This window comes from Pituophis catenifer, unplaced genomic scaffold (assembly GCF_029215685.1).
Source record: "Pituophis catenifer annectens isolate HBS135680 unplaced genomic scaffold, rPitCat1.0.hap2 SCAF_4, whole genome shotgun sequence".
NCBI classification, from domain to species: Eukaryota; Metazoa; Chordata; class Lepidosauria; order Squamata; family Colubridae; genus Pituophis; species Pituophis catenifer.
This window is the reverse complement of record NW_027256884.1, coordinates 119,685,058-119,706,837: the sequence shown is the minus strand read 5'-3', so window position 1 is coordinate 119,706,837 and position 21,780 is coordinate 119,685,058. Positions and strand designations below refer to the sequence as shown.

General features: G+C 42.3%; 1 protein-coding gene across 2 annotated transcripts in view; it reads right to left on the bottom strand.

Annotated features, from left to right (window-relative positions):
* SLC36A4 (solute carrier family 36 member 4) overlaps positions 1-10,536 on the bottom strand; it is a 36,828-nt gene extending 26,292 nt beyond the window's left edge. Inside the window, exons 1-4 of one of the 2 annotated variants that reach the window (XM_070944008.1) lie at positions 10,472-10,536; positions 8,387-8,475; positions 5,470-5,513; positions 242-261 (exon numbers count right to left, since the gene is read on the bottom strand). In XM_070944008.1, the coding sequence (XP_070800109.1) occupies positions 242-261; positions 5,470-5,513; positions 8,387-8,475; positions 10,472-10,521 (203 nt within the window). In that variant the 5' untranslated portion in view covers positions 10,522-10,536. The remainder of the gene's footprint in view (positions 1-241; positions 262-5,469; positions 5,514-8,386; positions 8,476-10,471) is intronic. The other variant, XM_070944007.1, reaches the window with a different exon arrangement.
* Positions 10,537-21,780: the final 11,244 nt, after the last annotated feature.

The window sequence follows — 21,780 nt, the reverse complement described above, 5'->3', positions numbered from 1 at the left end:
TCGAATTGCAATTTCCTTTAAGAGCTCCCTCCAATCTTAAAAATAAAAAAATAAAATAAAAAAAGGATGATACCAGCCTATAGGAACAGAGATGACTGCTAGGAATAAGACATCCAATTCAAAGTCTCCTGCAGCTTTGTCCAATGTTAATCACTCCACCCAAAAGAAAAAGAAAAAAAAAACATTTTAGACTTTTAAATCTATTCTCTATTAAACCACAGGGATAATAGGGTTGCTCCACGGGGTCTCCCTAATAATTACCTGAAGTAATTTGAACAACTATTTGAGCGTGGGAAATATTTTATTGCATAAACATCTGGTATCATTTGGCAGGCACTATATGCTATTAAGGCTCTTCGGGATCCCACTGTTTTTCATTACAATAGAATAGTAAACATTATTAGCCAGGATTTTGCATTATTAGACCTAACAGAAGGTCAGGGTAAAAGCCAACATACCAGCAAGGAGACCCTTATGTTTTCTTTTCTTTTCTTTTCTTTTCTTTTCTTTTCTTTTCTTTTCTTTTCTTTTCTTTCCTTTCTTTTCTTTTCTCTTTTCTTTTCTTCTTTTCTTTTCTTTTCTTTTGTTTTGTTGTTTTATTATTTTATTTATTTTATTTTATTTTATTTTATTATTTTATTTTATTTTATTATTTTATATTATTTATTCATTTATTATTTTATTATTTTATTTATTTAGAAAATTTATATTGCCGCCTACTCACACATGGCGACTCAAAGCGTCTTACAAGGACATAAACACACAATATAAAAGAAATAAAAAGAAAAATGATTTAAAAACCCTGTTCCAAAGTTTCAATGGTCAGGCCTCTTCTGTGGTCACATGACCACACTCTAGGCACTTTTGGTGACACAGCCACATTTATCCATGGTCATTTGACTGCATTTTGTCATGGTTTTGCCAAAAAGCAGCACTTAACGTCTGGTTGTGACACCACCATTGCCCATTGCAAATCATGGATTCGTTTTAGAACTGTAGCATCCGTTTTGCAACTAAAGTGGTTGCATTACGAATACTGTGTTCACGTAACAATGACCACAAACGAGGTCATAAAAACAACCATCATGACCAACTAGCCATCATGGAAGGCTCTATTATTGTTATTCATGTCAAGGATTACCTGTAACCAGGAGTGGGTTTCTGGGGGTTCGCAGGGGTTTGGGAGAACCTCTAGCTAAGATTCTGTGCAGTTCGGAGAATCCCCAAATCCCACTCCTGGCTGGCCCTGCCCACCCCTCTCCTCCCCTCCCAGGAGTCCCCACATGGCCCATTTTGGATGCAGGTAAGTGCAGGGTGCGTGCGGAGGCTCAGGGAGGGCGAAAAACTAGGCTGCTGGAAGTTCAGGAAGGCTGGAAATGGGCCTGTTTCCAGCCTCCAGAGGGCCTCCAGAGCCTGGGGAGGCCATTTTCGCCCTCCGAGAGGTTCGAGGAAAGCCTCCAGAGCCCAGGGCGGGCAAAAACGCCCCCCCCCCCCCCGCCATGGTGCAGGAGGACAACTAGGCCACAGCCACCATGGCTATGCCCACCCAGCAACCGGGCAGAGAACCCCTTGCTAAAATTTTTGAAGCCCACCCCTGCCTGTAACCATGGTGACATATTTTCTTGGGGCAAAAAAAACCAACCTGACGAAAGGACAAATCCAGAAGAGCTTCATAAAGATTAAAACGAATTGCTTATCTTTGCTTTATACAAAGACAAACTCAAAAGCAAAACCAAGAAAAATGCATATTTTAATTAAAACATATCTAAAAACATGAAAAACTATGAAAAACTAAGCATGTATTAACAAAGATTAATGCATCGGACTAGTTAGTAACACCATTTGTATGGTAAAAGTTAAATGACCAAAATAAAGAGATAAAAGTTTTGTTTTCAAAAATAAAGGACCTACAGTCACTGTGGCTATAACACTCCAGACTATATACTTTTTTCACCAAATAACAGTAACAGAGTTGGAAAGGATCTGGGAGGTCATCTAGTCCAACCCCCTGCTCACGCAGGAAACCTGTACTAGGGATTCGAACCGCCAAACTGCCTACCTTTCTGATCGACAAGCTCAGCGTCTTAGCCACTGAGCCACCTAGTCAGGATAAGTAGATTTTTTTACATTAAAAAAATTAATCTCTTGGTGCACAATTTCATTATGACAGGCCGGTAACTCAGGAAAAGAAAAATTGTAATGGGAGGGTGGGGGGTTGAAGTTTCCCCCAAGATTTGAACGGGCCCCACCCTACTGATATTTCAAATATGTTTTAATGCTTTATAACCATTTGCAAATTGCCCAGAATCACTGAGAGTCAGGTGGCGTATTCATTTAGTAAATAGTAATTTGTCCCACTTTATGACTTTTTTTTTGCCCCATTTGTTAAGTGAATCACTGCAGTTGTTAAATTAGTAACACGGTTGTTAAGTGAATCTGGCTTCCCCTTTGACTTTGCTTGTCAGAAGGTCGCAAAAGGGGAATCACACGACTCCGGGACACTGCAACAACCGTCATAAATATGAACCAGTTGTCAAGCATCTGAATGTAAGTCTACGTGACCCTGGGGATGCTGCAATGGTCATAAGTATGTAGACTGTCATTGTCATAAGTCACATTTTTTCACTGCCATTGTAACTTTGAACGGTCACTAAATGAACTGTTGCAGGTCGAGAATTACCTCTAATGTGTCCAAAGTAGGAGAATTTGAGCCTAGTCGACTGGCGACACCAGGGGGAGAGCCTTCTCTGTGGGGGCACCAGACCTCTGGAATGAGCTTCCCCTAGAGCTCCGTCTTAGCCCCAACCTACGTACTTTTCGCCGCGCCCTTAAGACCCTCCTGTTCCAGCAAGCCGGACTGGCCTAATATGAATTTTATTGTGGGTGTATATGTGTTTTAAATTTGCGGGCCAATTTTATATATTGATTTTAATTTGGTTTTAAATTTTATAAATTTATGTGTTTTAATATGGCTGTACTGAGTCCTGAGTCCCTGAGTCCTTCGGGAGAAGGGCGGTATAGAAATCTAATAAACTTGAAACTTGAAACTAGTCACTTGTGTCTCGCGTGAAAACTTTGAATCATTTGTTTGACGATCCACTGGCTTGTTTCCCTGACTATCCCACAGTTCTCTCAGGATTTTTCTCCAACATCAAAATTCAAAAGCATCAATACTCTCTTCTCCCACTTCTTCAAAATCCACAAAGGAGATTTTATCCCTTACTGTAGGGTTGCTTTGATTAACGGAGGGCACCATTTCAAAATTGCATTTGGTACTTGAAGGGCTGTAAATTATCATCTTTAAATGTTTTAATTGCTTTATCCTGCAGCATGCATAGATCTCTTAGATCAGAGGTTTTATCGCTACCGAAGAACAGCGCTATTGCCGTTTTTCTTCTTACATATGCAGATGCTTTACCAGTGGTGAAATCCAAATTTTTTTACTACCGCTTCTGTAGGCGTGGCTTGGTGGACGTGGTGTGGCTTGGTGGGTGTGGCAGTGGAAGGATACTGCAAAATCTCCATTCCCACCCCACTCCAGGGGAAGGATACTGCAAAATCCCTATTCCCTCTCCACTCCTAGGGGAAGGATATTGCAAAATCTCCATTCCCACCCCCCTCTGGGGCCAGCCAGAGGTGGTATTTGCTGGTTCTCCGCTACCAGGTTCTCCAGAACCTGTCAGAACCTGCTGGATTTCACCCCTGTGCTTTACTCCAGGGGTGTCAAACTCAAGGCCCATGGGGTGCTTAGATCTGGGCCGCAGAGCCACCCTGGAAACAGTAAAAGGACCGGCCTGCAATGCCTCTACCAGCAAAAACAGAGCTCGGGAGGGCCATGCACGTCCCACCCGGGCTCCGTTTTCGGCTGTGACGGCCTCCTGCAAGCTCCGTTTTTGCTGGCGGAGCACTCGGGCCACCACAGGCGCCCCCGACACAAGTGACATCAAGCTGGCCACCCCTACCCTGGCCACGCCCACCCGGGCCTGTGAGGTCAAGCCAGTGGTGGGTTGCCCCCGGTTCGGACCAGTTCGCAAGAACTGGTAATAAAACTGGCGGGAGGCCCCGCCCACTGCCCCGGATGTTGTCATCAGCAATCTGCGCATGCAGATCCCGTTACGAACCGGTAGTAAAGGTAAGTAGAACCCACCCCAGGGTCAAACACAACCCTGAAGGGGCTCTCAATGAAATTGAGTTTGACACCCCTGCTTTATGCTACTTTATCACTCTTTTTTTTTTACTAGCTTGTTAAAATAGGACTCAAGATAAGAAGAGTAAAAGAATCAAACCAGAGGCATTCATAGAAAAACTGACCATCTCTCAGTTAGGATCAGACCAACCATAGAGACTGGAGCCCACCAGGAAAGAAAATCAAGACAAGGTTGTATGAATCTCTAAATACAATTAAAACAAGAATATAGCTTAGTGCAATGTGTGAACCAGGCCACATGGACCAGGGGTGAAATCCAAAATTTTTCCCTACCGGTTCTGTGGGCGTGGCTTGGTGGGCGTGGCAGGGGAAGGATACTGCAAAATCTCCATTCCCACCCCACTCCAGGAGAAGGATACTGCAAAATCCCCATTCCCTCCCCTCCTGGGGGAAAGATATTGCAAAATCTCCATTCCCACCCCTCTCTGGGGCCAGCCAGAGGTGATATTTGCCGGTTCTCCCAACTGCTCAAAATTTCCGCTACCGGTTCTCCAGAACCTGCTGGATTTCACCCCTGACATGGACTATGCTAATCTAACCAGCTTATTGTTTTATTTGCGTGTTATGTGTGAACAAAGTAAACCTGCTTTTCTCAGCTTGTCACCCTCCAGGAAAACATAAATCTGGAAACTGCTGCAGCAAGATACGTGAAGGGAACATGACAAAATCACGAAGGAGTGCCAAACAGCACAAAAGGATCACTGCAAAGAACGCAAGCTTTCTTGGTTCTGAGTAACAGCTACTAATGTTAATATAAAAGAGATTGATCATGATCAATAATTGGTTATCCCGACTAATTTTCTTACATACCGGTACATGTGATTTTTTTGCAGGGTGAAGATGCCGTTTTAACAAGAAAATAGAATTACAACCAGCAGCTGAAAGAATTGGGCTCCCCCTACTGTTGAAAATGAGTATCTAGATCAGGTCCCCAATCCCATTTAGATTTTTAGCGAAGCAAGTGGGAAATTCTCATGTTTTGATGCAGTCCCAGTTTTGATGCAGCCACGTTCAATTTTTGTTTGTTTGCAAAATTCAGTTTGGGTATTTATGTATATGATTTAGAGGCCATGTGACTTTCAATGATTCTAGCCAGCTTATATTCATGTTAATTTATGTTTACATTTATTTATTCGTATTTCACCTTTATTATTGTTTAGAAATAACTCAACACATCAAACATAGATAGATACAGATTAACAGAGTTGGAAGGGACCTTGTAGGTCATCTAGTCCAACCCCCCACCCAAACAGACCCTATACCGTTTCTGACAAATGGCAGTCCAATCTCTTCTTGAAAGCTTCCACTGATGAAGCTCCAACTTCTGAAGGCAACTTCTGTTCCATTGGTTGATGGCTCTCACTGTCAGAACATTTCTCCTTATTTCTAGGTTGAATCTCTCCTTCTTCAGTTTCCATCCATTATTTTTTGTCTGGCCTTCAGGTGCTTTGGAAAATAGCTTGACCCCCTCCTCTCTGTGGCAGCCCCTCAAATATTGGAAGGCTGCTATCATGCCTCCCCTGGTCCTTCTCTTCACTGGACATATCCAACACAGCTTTACAAATGAAAGCCAGCAACCACTACCCTGTACTATAAAAATGTAGAGTTGGAGGGACTACAAGTATCATCTAATCCAGTGTTTTTCAATCTTGGCAACCTATTGTGGCTAGGGGGATTCTGGGAGTTGAAGTCCATGCATCTTAAAGTTGCAAGACCGAAAATCACTGATCTAGTACAACACTCTGCAGTGCACAGGAAACCAGTTATACAATCCATGAGAGATGCCTGTACAGACTCTACTAAAATACTCCAACAGATCAAGAACCCACAAACTCCATAAACTGAGCATCCCCCAGAAATTTTTAAGACGACAACTTCATAGCCGGCCATTGCACCCCAATCAACAACTAAAAAGCCACACACAGCCAGGCACCATATAAATACCACACAGAGAATAACCCAAAGCACACACTCTGCTAGAGAGAAGTTCCCTGAGGATGGGCTCCAGCACGAATCTCAAAACGTGGAAGGCTAAACCTCTGGTCCCAGTGACCAACCTAGATTGGATCTTGCAACATTATTGGGACATGTATATTTGCCTTTTTTATTATTATTATTTTATTTTATTTTGATTTATATGCCGCCCTTCTCCGGAGACTTAGTCTCCAGTCCCCTAATCATCCTGGTTGCTCTTCTCTGCACTTTTTCTAGAGTCTCAAATCTTTTTTATAGTGTGGTGACCAAAACTGGATCCAGTACTCTAGGTGTGGTCTTACTAAGGCTTTATAGAGTGGTATTAGTACCTCACTTCATCTTGATTGTATCCCTCTGCATTGTTGTTGTTGTTAGTTGCAAAGTCATGTCCGACTCATCGCGAGGCCATGGACAACATTCCTCCAGGTTTTCCTGTCCTCTGCCATCCTCTGGAGTCCATTTAAGCTCACGCCTACTGCTTCAGTGACTCCATCCAGCCATCTCGTTCTCTGTCGTCCCCTTCTTCTTTTGCCCTCAACCTTCCCAGCATTAGGCTCTTCTCCGGAGAGTTCAACCTTCTTTCTCGTTAGGTGGCCAAAGTATTTGAGTTTCATCTTCAGGATCTGGCCTTCTAAAGAGCAGTCAGGATTGATCTCCTCTAGGAATGACAGGTTTGATCTCCTTGCAGCCCAAGGGACTCTCAATAATCTTCTCCGGCATCATAGTTCAAAGGCCTCAATTCTTTGGCGCTCCTGTATTTCTGACTTACTCCAAAAGTTCCAGCTATTTCACCTTCGCGGCTTACAAAGCGTTAAGCAATAGCCTTCATACTTTTGTATATTTTATATAAAGTCAGCTTATTGCCCCCACAAACCGGGCCTTCATGTTCCTATAAAGTCTTTCCTTATATTTAAACACAATCTAAGCAGCTGCAGCCTGCATTCATTATTTCTGGGCCCAGCTTCTGTAGCCATAAAGTTCTTGGCTGTCTCATCCAGAGCTTCTCTTTATCTACCTAAGCACAACTATCACGTCTGCCCAGAGCTCATTTTCAAATTAAACATTCCAAAATTCTTCCAGTAGCTCCTCGTAGGTCATGTCCTCAAGTCCCTGAATTGTTTTTGTTACCTCTTCTGAACTTCCTCAGTCAGTGTCCTTCTGGAAATAGGATGCCCAGAAATAAACATACAGTATATCACAGAAGTGAGTACACCCCCCCCCCCCACATTTTGTAAATATTTTAAGTGTAACTTTTCATGTGATAACACTGAAGAAATGACACTTGTGTACAATGTAAAGTAGTGAGTATACAGCTTGTATAACAGTGTAAATGTGCTGTCCCCTCAAAATTTGGACATTATCACATAGGGGTGTACTCACTTTTGTTGCCACCAGTTTAGACATTAAACTAAATGTGTGTTGCGTTATTTTGAGGGGACAGCACGTTTACACTGTTATACAAGCTGTATACTCACTACTTTACATTGTAGCCAACTGTCTTTCTTCAGTGTTATCACATGAAAAGTTACACTTAAAATATTTACAAAATGTGAGGGGGTGCACTCACTTCTGTGATATACTGTAAGTATGGTTGAATTAAGAGAACCAATTAACCAAGATGATTAGGGGACTGGAGGCTAAAACATATAAAGAACGATTGCTGGAATCGGGTATGTCTAGTTTGATGAAAAGAAGGACTAGGGGTGACATGATCGCAGTGTTCCAATATATTAAGGAGCTGCCACAAAGAAGAGGGAATCAAGCTTATTTTCCAAAGCACCTGAAGGCAGGATAAGAAACAATGAATGGAAACTAATCAAGGAGAGAAGCAATCTAGAACTAAGGAGAAATTTCCTGACAGTTAGAACAATTAATCAGTGGAACAGCTTGCCTCCAGAAGTTGTGAATGGTCCAACACTGGAAGTTTTTAAGAAACATTTGGATCATCATTTGTCTGAAGCTGGGAGTTGGACTAGAAGACCTCCAAGGTCCCTTCCAACTCTATTCTATTCTATGCTAACTAAGGGAATGAATTAGAACCACGATGCATCTTTTAGAAATTTGAGCTACTCCTTTCTAGGAAAGCAAGAAGCTTTTGAAGAGCAGTCAAGGACATTTAGAGGAGAACGCAGTATGAAGAAAAACCACAGATGAGATGAACAGGGGGCAAGAACATAACACACATCCAAACAATATTTGTTGCACTTACTTGTTTCATATTTTCAGCTAAGAATACAAAATAAACACTACAAAAGCCCAACTGGGTAACCACAAGGAAGAAGTCAACGACATATCTAGGAAACATAATGAGAGGAAAAATAAGTTTTTAAGTTAGTTGTGTGGCCTTGGCAATGTAGTAAAACAACGATCATGAAAATACATCAAATGCCTCAGAAGAAGGGGGCACACTGAAAAGATAATTCTGTGAAACAGTGCTTACTAATTTGTTTTAATGGCATCTACTGGTTTATATCTCCAGTGGATCCGTTAATACTCCTTTTTAGATGGCCTCGTTTCACCCTGCCTTGGATTAGCAGACTCATCCAAGGTATTCTAACCAAATTGTATTTTGAAGGCATAATTTTAATTGGCATTTTGATTTTCCACTGCTAATGACACTGGACTGTTTTCAGAACATTTCTAGCCTGTTTATTCCTTTATGTAAAAGGAATGCAATTGCTTTTTTTTCTCAGATTATCCTACTAGATGAAAAAAAGAGGAATGTGGGAGTACATAATTGTATTTTCCAATTATATGCTCTTCAAAGACTACAGATTACAAATTAACAGAATCGGAGGGGACCTTTAAGGTCATCTAGTCCAACCCCCCACCCAAGAAGGAGACCCTACACCATTTCTGACAAATGGCAGTCCAATCTCTTCTTGAAAGTCTCAAGTGATGAAGCTCTCACAACTTCCGAAGGCAACTTCATTTCCATTGGTTGATTGTTCTCACTATCAGAAAGTTCCTCCTTATTTCTAGGTTGAATCTCTCCTTGTTTAATTTCCATCCATTATTCCTTGTCTGGCCTTCAGGTGCTTTGGAAAACAGCTTGACCCCCTCCTCTCTGTGGCAGCCCCTCAAATATTGGAAGACTGCTCTCATGTCTCCCCTGGTCCTTCTCTTCACTAGACTAGCCATGCCCAGTTCCTGCAACTATTCATCGTATGTTTTATCCTCCAGTCCCCTAATCATCCTGGTTGCTCTTCTCTGCACTTTTTCTAGAGTCTCAATATCCTTTTTTATAGTGTGGTGACCAAAACTGGATCCAGTATTCTAGGTGTGATCTTACTAAGGCTTTATAGAGTGGTATTAATACCTCACTTGATCCTGATTGTATCCCTCTGTTAATGCAACTTAGAATTGCATAGGCTTTTTTGGCTGCAGCTGCAGATTATTGGCTCATATTTAATTGGTTGTCCACCATAATTTCACTGCCAAAACTTTGCAGGGTTGAGGTGATTTAAGTAGCAAAACAGATTTTCATCCTTGACAAAATTCTTGGGAGATGCAATGGGGCAATGGGATACTGAACATGGCTTGTGGGTTTCCAACTCTATGCTAAGCCACCATGCATATCATCAACTTAATTGTGGCTCGCCGTGATATGTAATTTTTGATTTGTGAACTATGAGTACAGAAGTGGCGAGATTCATGCTTCTTTAATCCACAAATTTAAATAATAAGCCAGGATTAAACTAAGCCAAATAATGTCTGGTCTTCCCTTTCCCTCACATTCTCAAGATACACTGTGTGAATGATGATTAAGGCTGATTAAATACATCTAACTGGCAATGCTTCTAAGGGTCACATCACTTCTGCTGGTTTTTATTCAGTTTGAATTCATAATTTACTGATTGGGTTTATATGCAGCCATAGGCCATAAGTGGCTCAATAAATCAAGTTTATTCAGCCACTACACAACCGGAACATACCAACTGTTTTCAGGGGGCATTTTGTGTTTATATGTCTAGCCTCAAGGGCTGCAGAGAGGTTGTTTGGTAACAGGGAGAAGTACAGAACAGGGGGAGGGAAAGGAGAATATATATGGTCTAACTTCTCAACATGACATTGTCCAGTTGTGTAAGAATTGCAGCCCTTGGGCCTCCTAAAAGGGCATCATAGATCATTCTGATCATGACAATGTAGCAGGGATTTTCATTTTCTGACAGACACTGAGGGGATTTTTCTGATCAGACCCACCCATTCTGCTCTGTTATTGCGGAACCCGAAGGCTGCATAATTCTCCGCATTAAAAAATAAGTGAGTCCATGCAGAAACAGTCCTTACCTTCCCCAAGCCGATCGTTTCTGTAATAAGTGAAAGGGACACGTTTCCATGGCATGGCTAAGGGTGTCGCTATACCCTAAGAAAGGTATTTTCAATCTATCAAGAACAAGAAAAGTAATTATTTCTCCTCCAATTGAAAAAAATAAATAAAAGAAAGATCAATGTGTTTGTTCGCTGCTGCAATTTTTCAGAGACTCTTGAGTAGCTCACAGGATTGATTTAAAAAGATTAAAAACAAAAATGTAGTAAGAGAGAGAAGTCTGGCTACTCAGGAGTAAGCAGTACCAAGAAGGGGGGGGGGCATCACTGGGAAAGTCTCCGAACAGAGCATTCCCCAGCAAGACCCCACCCAGACCTTATTCAAGGCAGAGCAGACAAGTCCCAGAAATAGGTTGCAGATAGTCTTCAAGGGCTGCCCCCTTGTTCACCAAGTTTCAGCATTCCAGATGTAAAGTTACAAGATTATGAGTAAAGTCTCTTGATCCAAGGATGTCTGGTACTGGCGCGCAAGATGAAATTACACAAAGGGTCTCTTGGCTGTGGCTTTCCATCTGCTGTTTTGCAGGAGCCTTAAATGGACCAGAAGGACCTCCAGATTGCAAGTCGGCTCTACCTGGAGAAGAACTATGCCATCCAGAATGATAATCGCTCCCTCTTTGAGGGAGATGGATAATTCAAAAATAGGAGAGGAGAGGGAGGGAGGGAGGGAATCTATCATCTAAACACATTTTTGAATTATTCATTTCGCTCAATAAAGGGAGTGGTTATTATTCTGGATGGCATATATTATTATTCTATATAGAGATAGATAGATAGATAGATAGATAGATAGATAGATAGATAGATAGATAGATAGATAGATAGATAGATAGATGGACGGACAGACCAGATAGATAGATAGATAGATAGATAGATAGATAGATAGATAGATAGATAGATAGATAGATGGATGGATGGATGGATGGATGGATGGATGGATGGATGGATGGATGGATGGTATATCAATAGATTATCTATCCATCTATCTTTCTATCTATCTATCTATCTATCTATCTATCTATCTATCTATCTATCAATCTATCTGTCTCTATCTATTTATTTATCTATCTATCTGTCATCTATCTATCATCTATCTATCTATCTATCTATCTATCTATCTATCTATCTATCTATCTATCTATCTCTGGGCTCAATCCATAATTACCTGGTAGAATTCAGCCTAAGCCTGTTTCTCCTCTTCCAGATCTCCATGCAGTGGATGGAGTTATATAAACAGGTATCATTAGCATATTGATGATACCTCACCCCAGGCTGCCAGATGACCTCTTCCAATCCATTAAGAGAAAGAGAGTTGTGGAAGATGGATAAAGTTAAGTCATTATGAAAGTGCTCAAGAAAATGCAAGCATCCTCCCGAGAGTAGACGTAGTTTGATAGAAAAAGAAAAATAAACAAAGTCCAGAAAAACATTAAAGGCAGTGGTAAAATCCAATTTACTATCGGTTCTGTGGGCATGGCTTGGTGGGCGTGGTGTGGTGTGACGTGGCGGGTGTGGTGTGGCTTGATGGGTGTGGCAGGGGAAGGATATTGCAAAATCTCCATTCCCACCCCACTCTGGGGCCAGCCAGAGGTGGCATTTGCCGGTTCTCCGAACTACTCAAAATTTCCGCTACCGGTTCTCTGAACTACTCAAAATTTCCGCTACGGTTCTCTGAACTACTCAAAATTTCTGCTAGCAGTTCTCCAGAACCTGCTGGATTTCACCCCCGATTAAAGGGTATAATACTCAAATTTACCATGATGACCAGGAATTCCATGCAAATGAACAAACTGGAGGGAAGGGGACAGTCTGCTTGGTTTCTGTATGAGCAAATCCCAGAGGGAAAAAAACGTTTCCTCTCCTACAGCCAGCACAGAAATATGGCGGGCACCCTGACTCCATTAATCCCCATGGTACAGAGCAAAGCAATACAATATAAAACAAAACAAACCCACAAATCTAACCTGCTAATAGGTTTGTGGTTTTTTTTTCCATAGTGGCTGCAAAGAAAGGGTCTATCCTTAAACTTGATGTCCTACATATAGGCTGATAATATTTGGCAGGTTGATTTCCAGAGCAGAAGCGACATCGACAAAATAAGATAGCTACATACTAACCTGACAGATAGATACTGGCTGCACCGAACCAAAATGTGCATGCAGTGAACTGATATAATTCCAATGAAAAGAAGACTGATTGGTCCAAGCTGCATGGGAGAAGGAACAAAGATTAGCAACCAATTTACAAAGAGTAATGTGCCTCCCCTTTCTGCAGTGAGGAGCAGAAAACAGATCAGGGTCTCCTAGAAGATTTGCCAAGTATCAGAAAGAATATCCATCTCTGCTAGGCTCTTAAAAATACAAAAGCTTTGGATTTATCTATTTAAATGCTTGCATGTCTGTTCCAATTCAGGATGGGAATAAGTAAACTATAAATCTCGTCCCCTATTCCGCATCTGTCTTGCTGAGTGACTATAACATTTGATGTATTTTGCACTTCTAGTGTCAAATACATTCAAGAAAATAAATTTCGAGCTTGGCCGCTATGTGGCATCTCAAATGACAGTGAAGCCTTGATTCTGGACCTCCATATAAAGGACTTTGCACACAACTGACCAACAGTGATTTATGTCATTTGCATCAGAGGTGGGTTTTATATATTTTTACCACTGGTTCGCCCCGCGCACACGTGCCTTCCGCGTGTGCGCCTGGCCTCGAAAACATGGCTAAATAGGATGATATAATGCCGGGGTGGGTGGGCAGGCCCAACCGCAGTCACCACTACCGGTTCGCACGAACCGGCTGAATACCACCACTGATTTGCATGTTAGCTTTTCACAATAGCATTTAGACTTACATATTGTCTCATAGTCCTTTACAGCACTCTCTGGGTGGTTTACAATATCATCAGATTACCCTGCAACAATCTGGGTTCTCATTTTACCGACCTCAGAAGGATGGAAGGCTGTGTTGTGACCCAGGCCGAAGTAAGTAGTAGGAAAATCAGTCCGTGAAAAAACAAACAAACTTTATTCGAACAGCTGAGAATTACTTCATTCCCAGCATCGTTCAACTAAATTAAAGCAAATTCTTCCCAACACATATTCCTCAGTCCTATCGCAAACCTTGATCCAATTAGGCAAATTGCCAAAGGCCTTTCTTGGCAAACGTTCAGAAGTCACAGATACAAAAATAAATACAAGACGTAGATGAAGAAGACGACGAAGCTACCAACGTTGTTTTCCGGCAAAGCCCAACCCGTTGCTGGTCTGTTTTAAGCCTTATGGGAGGGGCCAATCATCTCTTAGCCCTACTCCCAAGTTGCCCTCTTTGCTTGAGCTGCTCTTGCATTCTGGCAACTCTTCTCATGCGTGCATTAGGAACAGGCTCCTCCTGTCCCTCTGCCTCACTCCTATCAGTCTTTGGAGGCTCTGGAGTCCGCACCTCACTCCCCAATGGCCCTGGTCCCATCTCTGCCTCTGACGCAGAGCACTCATCTGGGCCTTCCCCAGCCTCCAGGACTGGCCCATGTTCTTCCTCAGCCTCATCGCTGTCCGACTCCGCTGCCAGCTCTGCAGGGTGCTGGCGGACCACAACAGGATGAGTCAATCTTGAGCTGGTCAGGATCGAACTCCACACTATTTTATTTTATTTATTTATTTATTTTTATTTGATTTATATGCCGCCCTTCTCCGGAGACTCAGGGCGGCTTATAGTGCGTTAAGCAATAGCCTTCATACTTTTGTATATTTATACAAAGTCAGCTTATTGCCCCCACAAACTGGGTCCTCAATTTACCTACCTTAGAAAGGATGGAAGGCTGAGTCAACCTTGAGCCTGGCGAGATTCGATCTTACTTTAATTGCAGACAGCTGGTGTTAAATTACAGTACTTCTGTCTGTTGAGCTAAACCAGGCTAATTCTATGGGGAGAATTAGCCTGCAACACAGGTAGTCCTCAATTTACAAATCCCCATTGGGTGTGGGTGGGTGATATGGTGACAATGAGAATCTTTAGAGGGCTCAAACTTAGAATTTTAATTGATTTGGATTATAATGTATGCTATGTTTTCACCATCCACAGTTTCAGTAATTAGAAAGGCAGCCTTATGAATAAATATTTATTGAATAAGTAAATATTTTATTTTCCCATAATGATCTACCCCCAATGAAATAAATAAAATCATATTCTGATTTCATATAATGGCCAGGTTCACAGAATATAGAAAGATCCTGGCCGGATTCTCAATAGCAATAGCGGTTAGACTTATATACCGCTTCACAGTGCTTTACAGCCCTCTCTAAGTGGTTTAGAGTCAGCCTGTTGCCCCCAACAATCTGGGTCCTCATTTTACCCACCTCGGAAGGATGGAACGCCGAGGCGACCTTGAGCCGGTGAGAATCGAACTGGCAAATTGCAGTCAGCTGGCAGTCAGCAGAAGTAGCCTGCAGTACTGCATTCTAACCACTGCACCACCGCGGCTCTTAATATACTGAATCTCCCACCATTCGCCTCATGTGTTATGCGAACCCGGCCATTTTGTGGCAGGCCTCAACAGCCAACTCTCAACAGCTTATTGTCCCCCGTAGCTGGGATCTGACTAAAACTTACCAGAATGCCGGCATTTTTTATTGCAAGAGGGAGGCTCAGAAGACCTGTCCCAATGTTTCCTTTAAGGATGTGAGTGAGCGTTTGAACAAATCTGAAAAATGTAAAGAAAAACACAAAATATCAGGTGTGTGTGAATCATCTAGTCCAGTGATGGTGAACCTTTTTTCCTCAGGTGGCAAAAGTGCGCGCAACAGCGCACACACACGTGCCAACACCCATAATGCAATGTCCCCCCGCAGGCCCCAGCCCCTGCCCCAGCGCATGTGTGTGCGACCCCCATTTTGGTGCTAGCAGACCACCCTGAAGCCTCCTGGAACCAATAACAGGCTGCGGGGAGGGGCATGCTGCACACACCCCCACACCCCGTTTTTGGTCCCAGGAGGCTTCAGGGAGGCCTGCTAGCACCAGAACAGGGGGGAGGGGGTGCCGCACCCCCCCCCATGCCCTGTTTTGGTGCTAGCAGGCCTCCCTGAAGCCTCCTGGAACCAAAAATGGGGTGTGGGGGGGCACTGCACACCCCCACCCCCCACGTATGCATGCCCGACCCCACCTCCACCCCCCATGCATGTCTCCCAGCAGAGACCCAAAAATCAGCTGGTCGGCGGGAAGCACCCGGGCATGCATGGTGGAGCTGATCTGAGCATCGGCTAGCGTGCCCGTAGAGATGGCTCCGTGTGGCACCTGTGGCACGCGTGCCATAGGTTCGCTATCACAGATCTAGTCTTATCGAAGTCTTGAAAGAGCCGAGAGGTTATTGTAAATACATGGGAATGGAGTACATACGTAATGCCTTCCTGATCAAGCTGATATTTCTTCTCTGCCGGTAGTAAATCTGCTTCGTTCTCATATTCATCGTCTGAACTCTGATCTTCTATTAGAGGCTTCATTACTTCCAGGTCTACTTTAAAACAAAACATTCTGTATTACTGAATTATAGTACCTAAGAATATCTTCAGATCGCCATCGGTTTTCTTATTAGAACATTAATACAAGTCATCATTATAAAAATCACTTCCCTGGTTAATTCTGCTTTGAAGTGCTGTTTCCCAATCAAGTTTAATTCCTTTTGTATGAGTGCTGAGGATTTTCCTCTTTTATGTTCCCTTAAAGTTAATGAACAGCTGATTTGGTTCATAGAGTAACAAATGGAGTGGGAAACATCTATCATTTGCGGGATTTACAACTGAAATCCAAGTGATTTGAGATTCCCTAAATGCTAAAAGGTAGTTTAAGGTATATTAACATAATTCTTTATTGAGGAATAGAATTTGGGTTTGGGGAGGGGTTAGTTATGCCTTTGAATCAGCCTTGATTCCAGGGAAGTGTGGGAAGATGGCTCCCACAGTTTTCTTAGCAACATCTGGTTTGCCATTGCCTGATTCCTAGGGCTGAGAGAGTGTGTCTGGTTGAAGGTCACCCAACTGACTCTGTGCCTAAGGCAGGACTAGAACTCACCATATCCCAGTTTTTCGCCTGGTGCCTTTAACCATTACACCAAACTAGCATTAAGGAAAGGTTTAGGCAGAATTGTTTGTCAAGATTTGCACATCCAGGTGATACAGGTAGTCCTTTGACTTACGACTCGTTGCTTAACAACTGTTCAAAGTTATGACGGACCTTCCCAGGGCTATTTACAACCTGGTTCTGAAGTTCTGATGGCCAGTCCCTCCCCCTGATCACATGACCACATTTCAGGGATTGAACAATCAGTCTGCATTTACAAACGCTTGCCACATCCTGTGGTCCCATGATCACGATTTACAACATTTTAGCTTGAAAACTTAACGTTTGCTTCCAGTTTTCAGCAAAAACTTTCTGAAGTGAGCAATGGGTTCACTGAACAACTGTGGTATTCACTTAACAACCACTGCAACTCCCCTTTTACGACTTTCATCCCTTAAATAATTCGGGGTAGAGTGGATGGAGCTGAGCGTTTACTGGCCGAATGCCATTCCTGATGCCACGTGGAGTTCACAGCAGATTTTTTTTTTTTTTGCACCCAGGGTGAGAAAAACATCTGCCACTACCTAGGATTGAACTCTCAACCTTCCAAACGGGAGGCAATTAGCTTCAACACTAGGTCACCACGCCGCTCTTAACAACCACTACAACAAAGGTAGTAAAATTGGGTCATTCACGTGGTTGACCCGCTTCACGACTTAGGGCCATAGCAAGTAGGCCAAGTTAGGGTCACAAGTCAAGGACTATCTGTATTATTTATTTTATACCCACTATAATCAAAACAGATTCTCTGCAGTTTATAGGAAGAGCAAAACGAAGCAAAGCGTGTGAATAGAAGCAGCCGCAACTAAAACTAGCAAAATCAATAATACTGAAAAAAAATCAATAATCACAATGAACAATTCTGGGGATGCCATCATTCACCATAACCCTCCAAATTAGCTCATTTTCTAATTTCCAGTCAAGTTTATTTCATAACGTAGCTGCTGCCATCAAAAAGAAGCATGTAATTGATAGAAATGCAGAATTGTTTCATTTTTAAAACTTATTTTGCAGTTCAAAGTGATGGTGATTCTTTACAGAGGTGTAGGTATTGCAGAACAGGTGGGAAATCAATTATATGAACCTGTCTTCACCTTTTTAGGCGTATTAGGGATAGGAAAGAGGAAGAAACAGGAGAAATATCCATGGATTAAACTATATATGTGAGGGTTTTTTTAAATTGAAGATTCCCTCCAAAACCAGATATAGAAGATAATTTATTAATGCAAGAGAAATACAACAGAAGCAGCTAAAAATAAAACTTTTTCCGCCCAAGAAAAAATATTATAAATGCTTTTAATTCATATAGATAGTCCTCGCTTAGCGAACAAAATTAGGATCATCGCTAAGCGACATAGTCAAAAAGTGAAATATCACATGATGCCGAACTTGAGACGTCACGTTTTCTGCGGTTATTAAGCAAGTCATCTGCGGTCATTAAGCAAGACATCATGGGACTGCAACTTGTGATTTTACTGCCAGCTTCTCTGACTCTGCTTATTGGAAGCTAGCCGTGAAGTTCAAAAATGGCGATCATATGTGGGATGCCGAGGTCAAGATTCAAAGCACCCAAATGATGATCATGTGACATGTTAAGTGCAAGGAATGACCATAACTTTTATCTTTCTGGCACGGTCATAATTTCAAATAGTTGCTAAGCAGAGCAGCCGTTAAGCGAGGACTACTTGTATTTTTTTAGGGGATTAAAAAATTCCAGAATCAGCAGCATCTGGGTGAGAAGGAGAGTCAAAGTAACAAAAGTAGCATGTCAATGTGTTGCAAAGCCCACCCCTTTCCTAGTATGTGTTTTGCCACATCACATCCTGTGTTGTCCTGTGGCAACACAAGACTCCATCATAGTGTGAATCTTCTGTACATGCAAACATGGCATTTTAAAAATTAATTCCAATTAGATGAATGGAATGGTAGCCTCGCTATCAGCTGAGACTACAGGTAGTCCTCAAGTTACAACGGTTCATTTAGTGACCGTTTGAAGTTACAACAGCGCTGAAAAAAGCAACTTATGACCGTTTTTCACCGTTACGACCTTTGCAGCATCCCCCATGGTCACATGATTTAATAGTCAAACACTTGGCAACTGGCTCATGTTTCGGACAGTTGCAATGTCCCGGGATCATGTGATTCCCCCTTTGCGACCTTCTGACCAGCAAAGTCAATGGGGAATCCTGATTCACTTTACAACCATGTCACTATCTCCACAACTGCACTGATTCACTTAACAACTGGGACAAGAAAGGTTGTAAAACGGGGCAAATTTCACTTAACAACTGTCTCACTTAGCGACAAAAATCTGGGGCTCAATTTTGGTCGTAAGTCGAGGACTACCTGTGTTCAGGGCTTCAGCGTCAATAACCGCACACATGCAGAAGATGGTCCCTCTAAATTAGTTTGATTAAAGAAAGCCCTTTCTTCCTCATGGTTTCTCCATCTCTGCGGTGCTCTTCCTAGGAAGATTGAGCCAGTGCTACGAGCCAGTGTCCTACATATTTGCAGTTTTTTTTAAAAAAATACCAAATATTTTCCCATATTCTTCAGTTTTAAAGAACATGGATCTGGTTAGAACGCTTTATGACAGATATCTGTTCTGAATCTTTTTCAGTAATTATTAAGAATTTACCTCAAGGGTAAGCAAAACAGTTCACTAAAATAAAATGGCCACTTACAACATTTCTAGAATCAGTTGGAGAGAGGTGTAGTATATATTTTTATATATATTAACCTCTTCAGAGATAATGCCCATTTAAGTCTCCCTCTAGTGACATTCAATTCTTGTTAACTTATGGACACCTACATGTAATTTCTTAACACCATAAGAAAGTGGTGTTTTTTTTAAAAAAAAATTCCCATTAGCTTTGTAATTTTGGGCAGAAATATTGTAAAGCGATGCATAAAACGTTCACATTTGTGCACCTATATCCCAGTTACCCTGTTTCCCCCAAAATAAGACATCCCCTGATAATAAGCCCAATCAGGTTTTTGAGCGCATGGCAATAAGGCCAAGCACTTATTTCAGGATTCAAAAAAATGTAAGATAGGGTCTTATTTTCGGGGAAACACAGTAGCATCTAGCTTTTTTTTTTTTTTAAACTGCTTTTTGTTTTGCCTTGATTCTTTCTCTTTTAATTCTTTATTAGCTTTGAGTTCTTTTTTTCTTTGGCTCTGCAAAAATCATGATTTAAAAAACCTCATTTTTTTTTTTAAAAAAAAAGCTTGAGTTCCCCAATTTCTTTACCTCACAAACTCATGACTATGACCTCCGGGATACTAGGACTTTTATATAACAACCTTATTTAGCATTTTTTTCAGGTACTTGATTGTTTAGAATTAAGAAAGAAAATGATCCTAAATGAAAAGATTAAAAAAAAAAAACTCCTAATGATTAAAGGTGCAAAAAGATTATGAGTTTCAATTCTGAAACATCTTGTTTTGAGGGTGTGAACCACTTGAGTATGAAACAGGTTTCCAAGAGTGATGAATCTACATTGAAAATACTGTTTTGCATCCGAAACAGAGTTTCACATACACTAGAAGGATATTTTTAATTCAAAACAATTCAATCCCAGCTGTTTTTCACAGTCCTATTCCTAGCCATATACTCCTTATCCTAATCCTTTGCCCTTTATAAAGCTCAATATTCGGAGACATCTGTGAGGAGTTAAAAACAAAAAGGCAATATGGTAGTTGTAGCATTGCAATGGAAGGCCTTTCCCTCTTATATACACTGAGTATTACATCAATAGTATAGAGTTTCCTGCTTGAACAGGGGGTTAGACTAGAAGACCTCCAAGGTCCCCTCCAACTCTGTTATTCTGTTAAATGTTACATACCATCTTGTCTTTTTTAAGCCCCCTATGGATGCTGGTGCCAACATCTCCTTCAGATCTCCCCGTTATTTTCCCAAGTTATCTCCCCCAAAAACTAAATTAATATAGCATACATAAGTTGACCCTCTGTTTTCTTCACCCTACATCATCCTTCTAGTTCATTTCCTTCTAGACCAGGGGTGTCAAACTCAAGGCCTATGGGCCGCATCCAGCCCGCGGGGGTGCTTAAATCTGGCCCGTGAGACCAGCCTGGAAATAGCAAAGGACCAGTGCCCCGTTTTCAGCCTGGATGGCCTCCTGCAGCACTCTGCCAGCCAAAATGGGGCACGGCCAGTGGTGAAATCCAATTTTTTTTACTACCGGTTCTGTGGGCGTGGCTTGGTGGGCATGGCAGGGGAAGGATACTGCAAAATCTCCATTCCCACCCCACTCCTGGGGAAGGATATTGCAAAATCTCCATTCCCACCCCACTCTGCGGCCAGCCAGAGGTGGTATTTGCCGGTTCTCCAAACTATTCAAAATTTCCGCTACCGGTTCTCTGAACTGCTCAAAATGTCCGCTACTGGTTCTCCAGAACCTGTCAGAACCTGGTGGATTTCACCCCTGGGCATGGCACTGCCAAGCGCAGGGGCCCCCGTACCCCGTTTTGGCTGGCAGGGTGCTGCAGGAGGCATCCGTCCCATTTCTACCCCCGGCCGGCCCGTGGAGAATTACAATCCTGATCCAGCCCTCAAAGAAATCCAGTTTGACACCCCTGTTCTAGACTTAACACATAAACTGGGTTGAGTATTTCTCATCAGCACCTGTGAATATCCCATGTTAAGTGGACAGCTTCTCACCCTAAGGAAAACCCAGAGCCCTACATACAATAGGACCTGGTCACGCAGTGGTGCTTCTATGGTTACCAGCTCTGAATGCAAAAAGTCCTCACCCACTCTAGACAGGGGGCGGGGCTTGATGGAACATGGCAGACAAGGGGGTGGAGCTTGATGGAATCTTCAGGTTACTGGCCACAATCCTGAAAGGAGATTTTTATTGGTTGGCAACTGAGCTGCTCTGCTCCAGAAGACCAAGCCTGTAAAATACAAAAAACGGATATACTCAAGGGGTGGAGTATATAGAAAGGAGGCTCATCCCATCCCTGGATTCTTTCAACAAGCTAAAGCCATAATGTAGCATTTCTGTGCATTTGGCTTAAACCAGGATCTATGGAGATTCTCAATCATCCAGGTCTGCCATCTCCAAACTTTCCAGCTTTGCGGACAGGCGGTGGGGGAAGAGAGATAGTGGTTTCACGTGAGTGGCAGGGGAG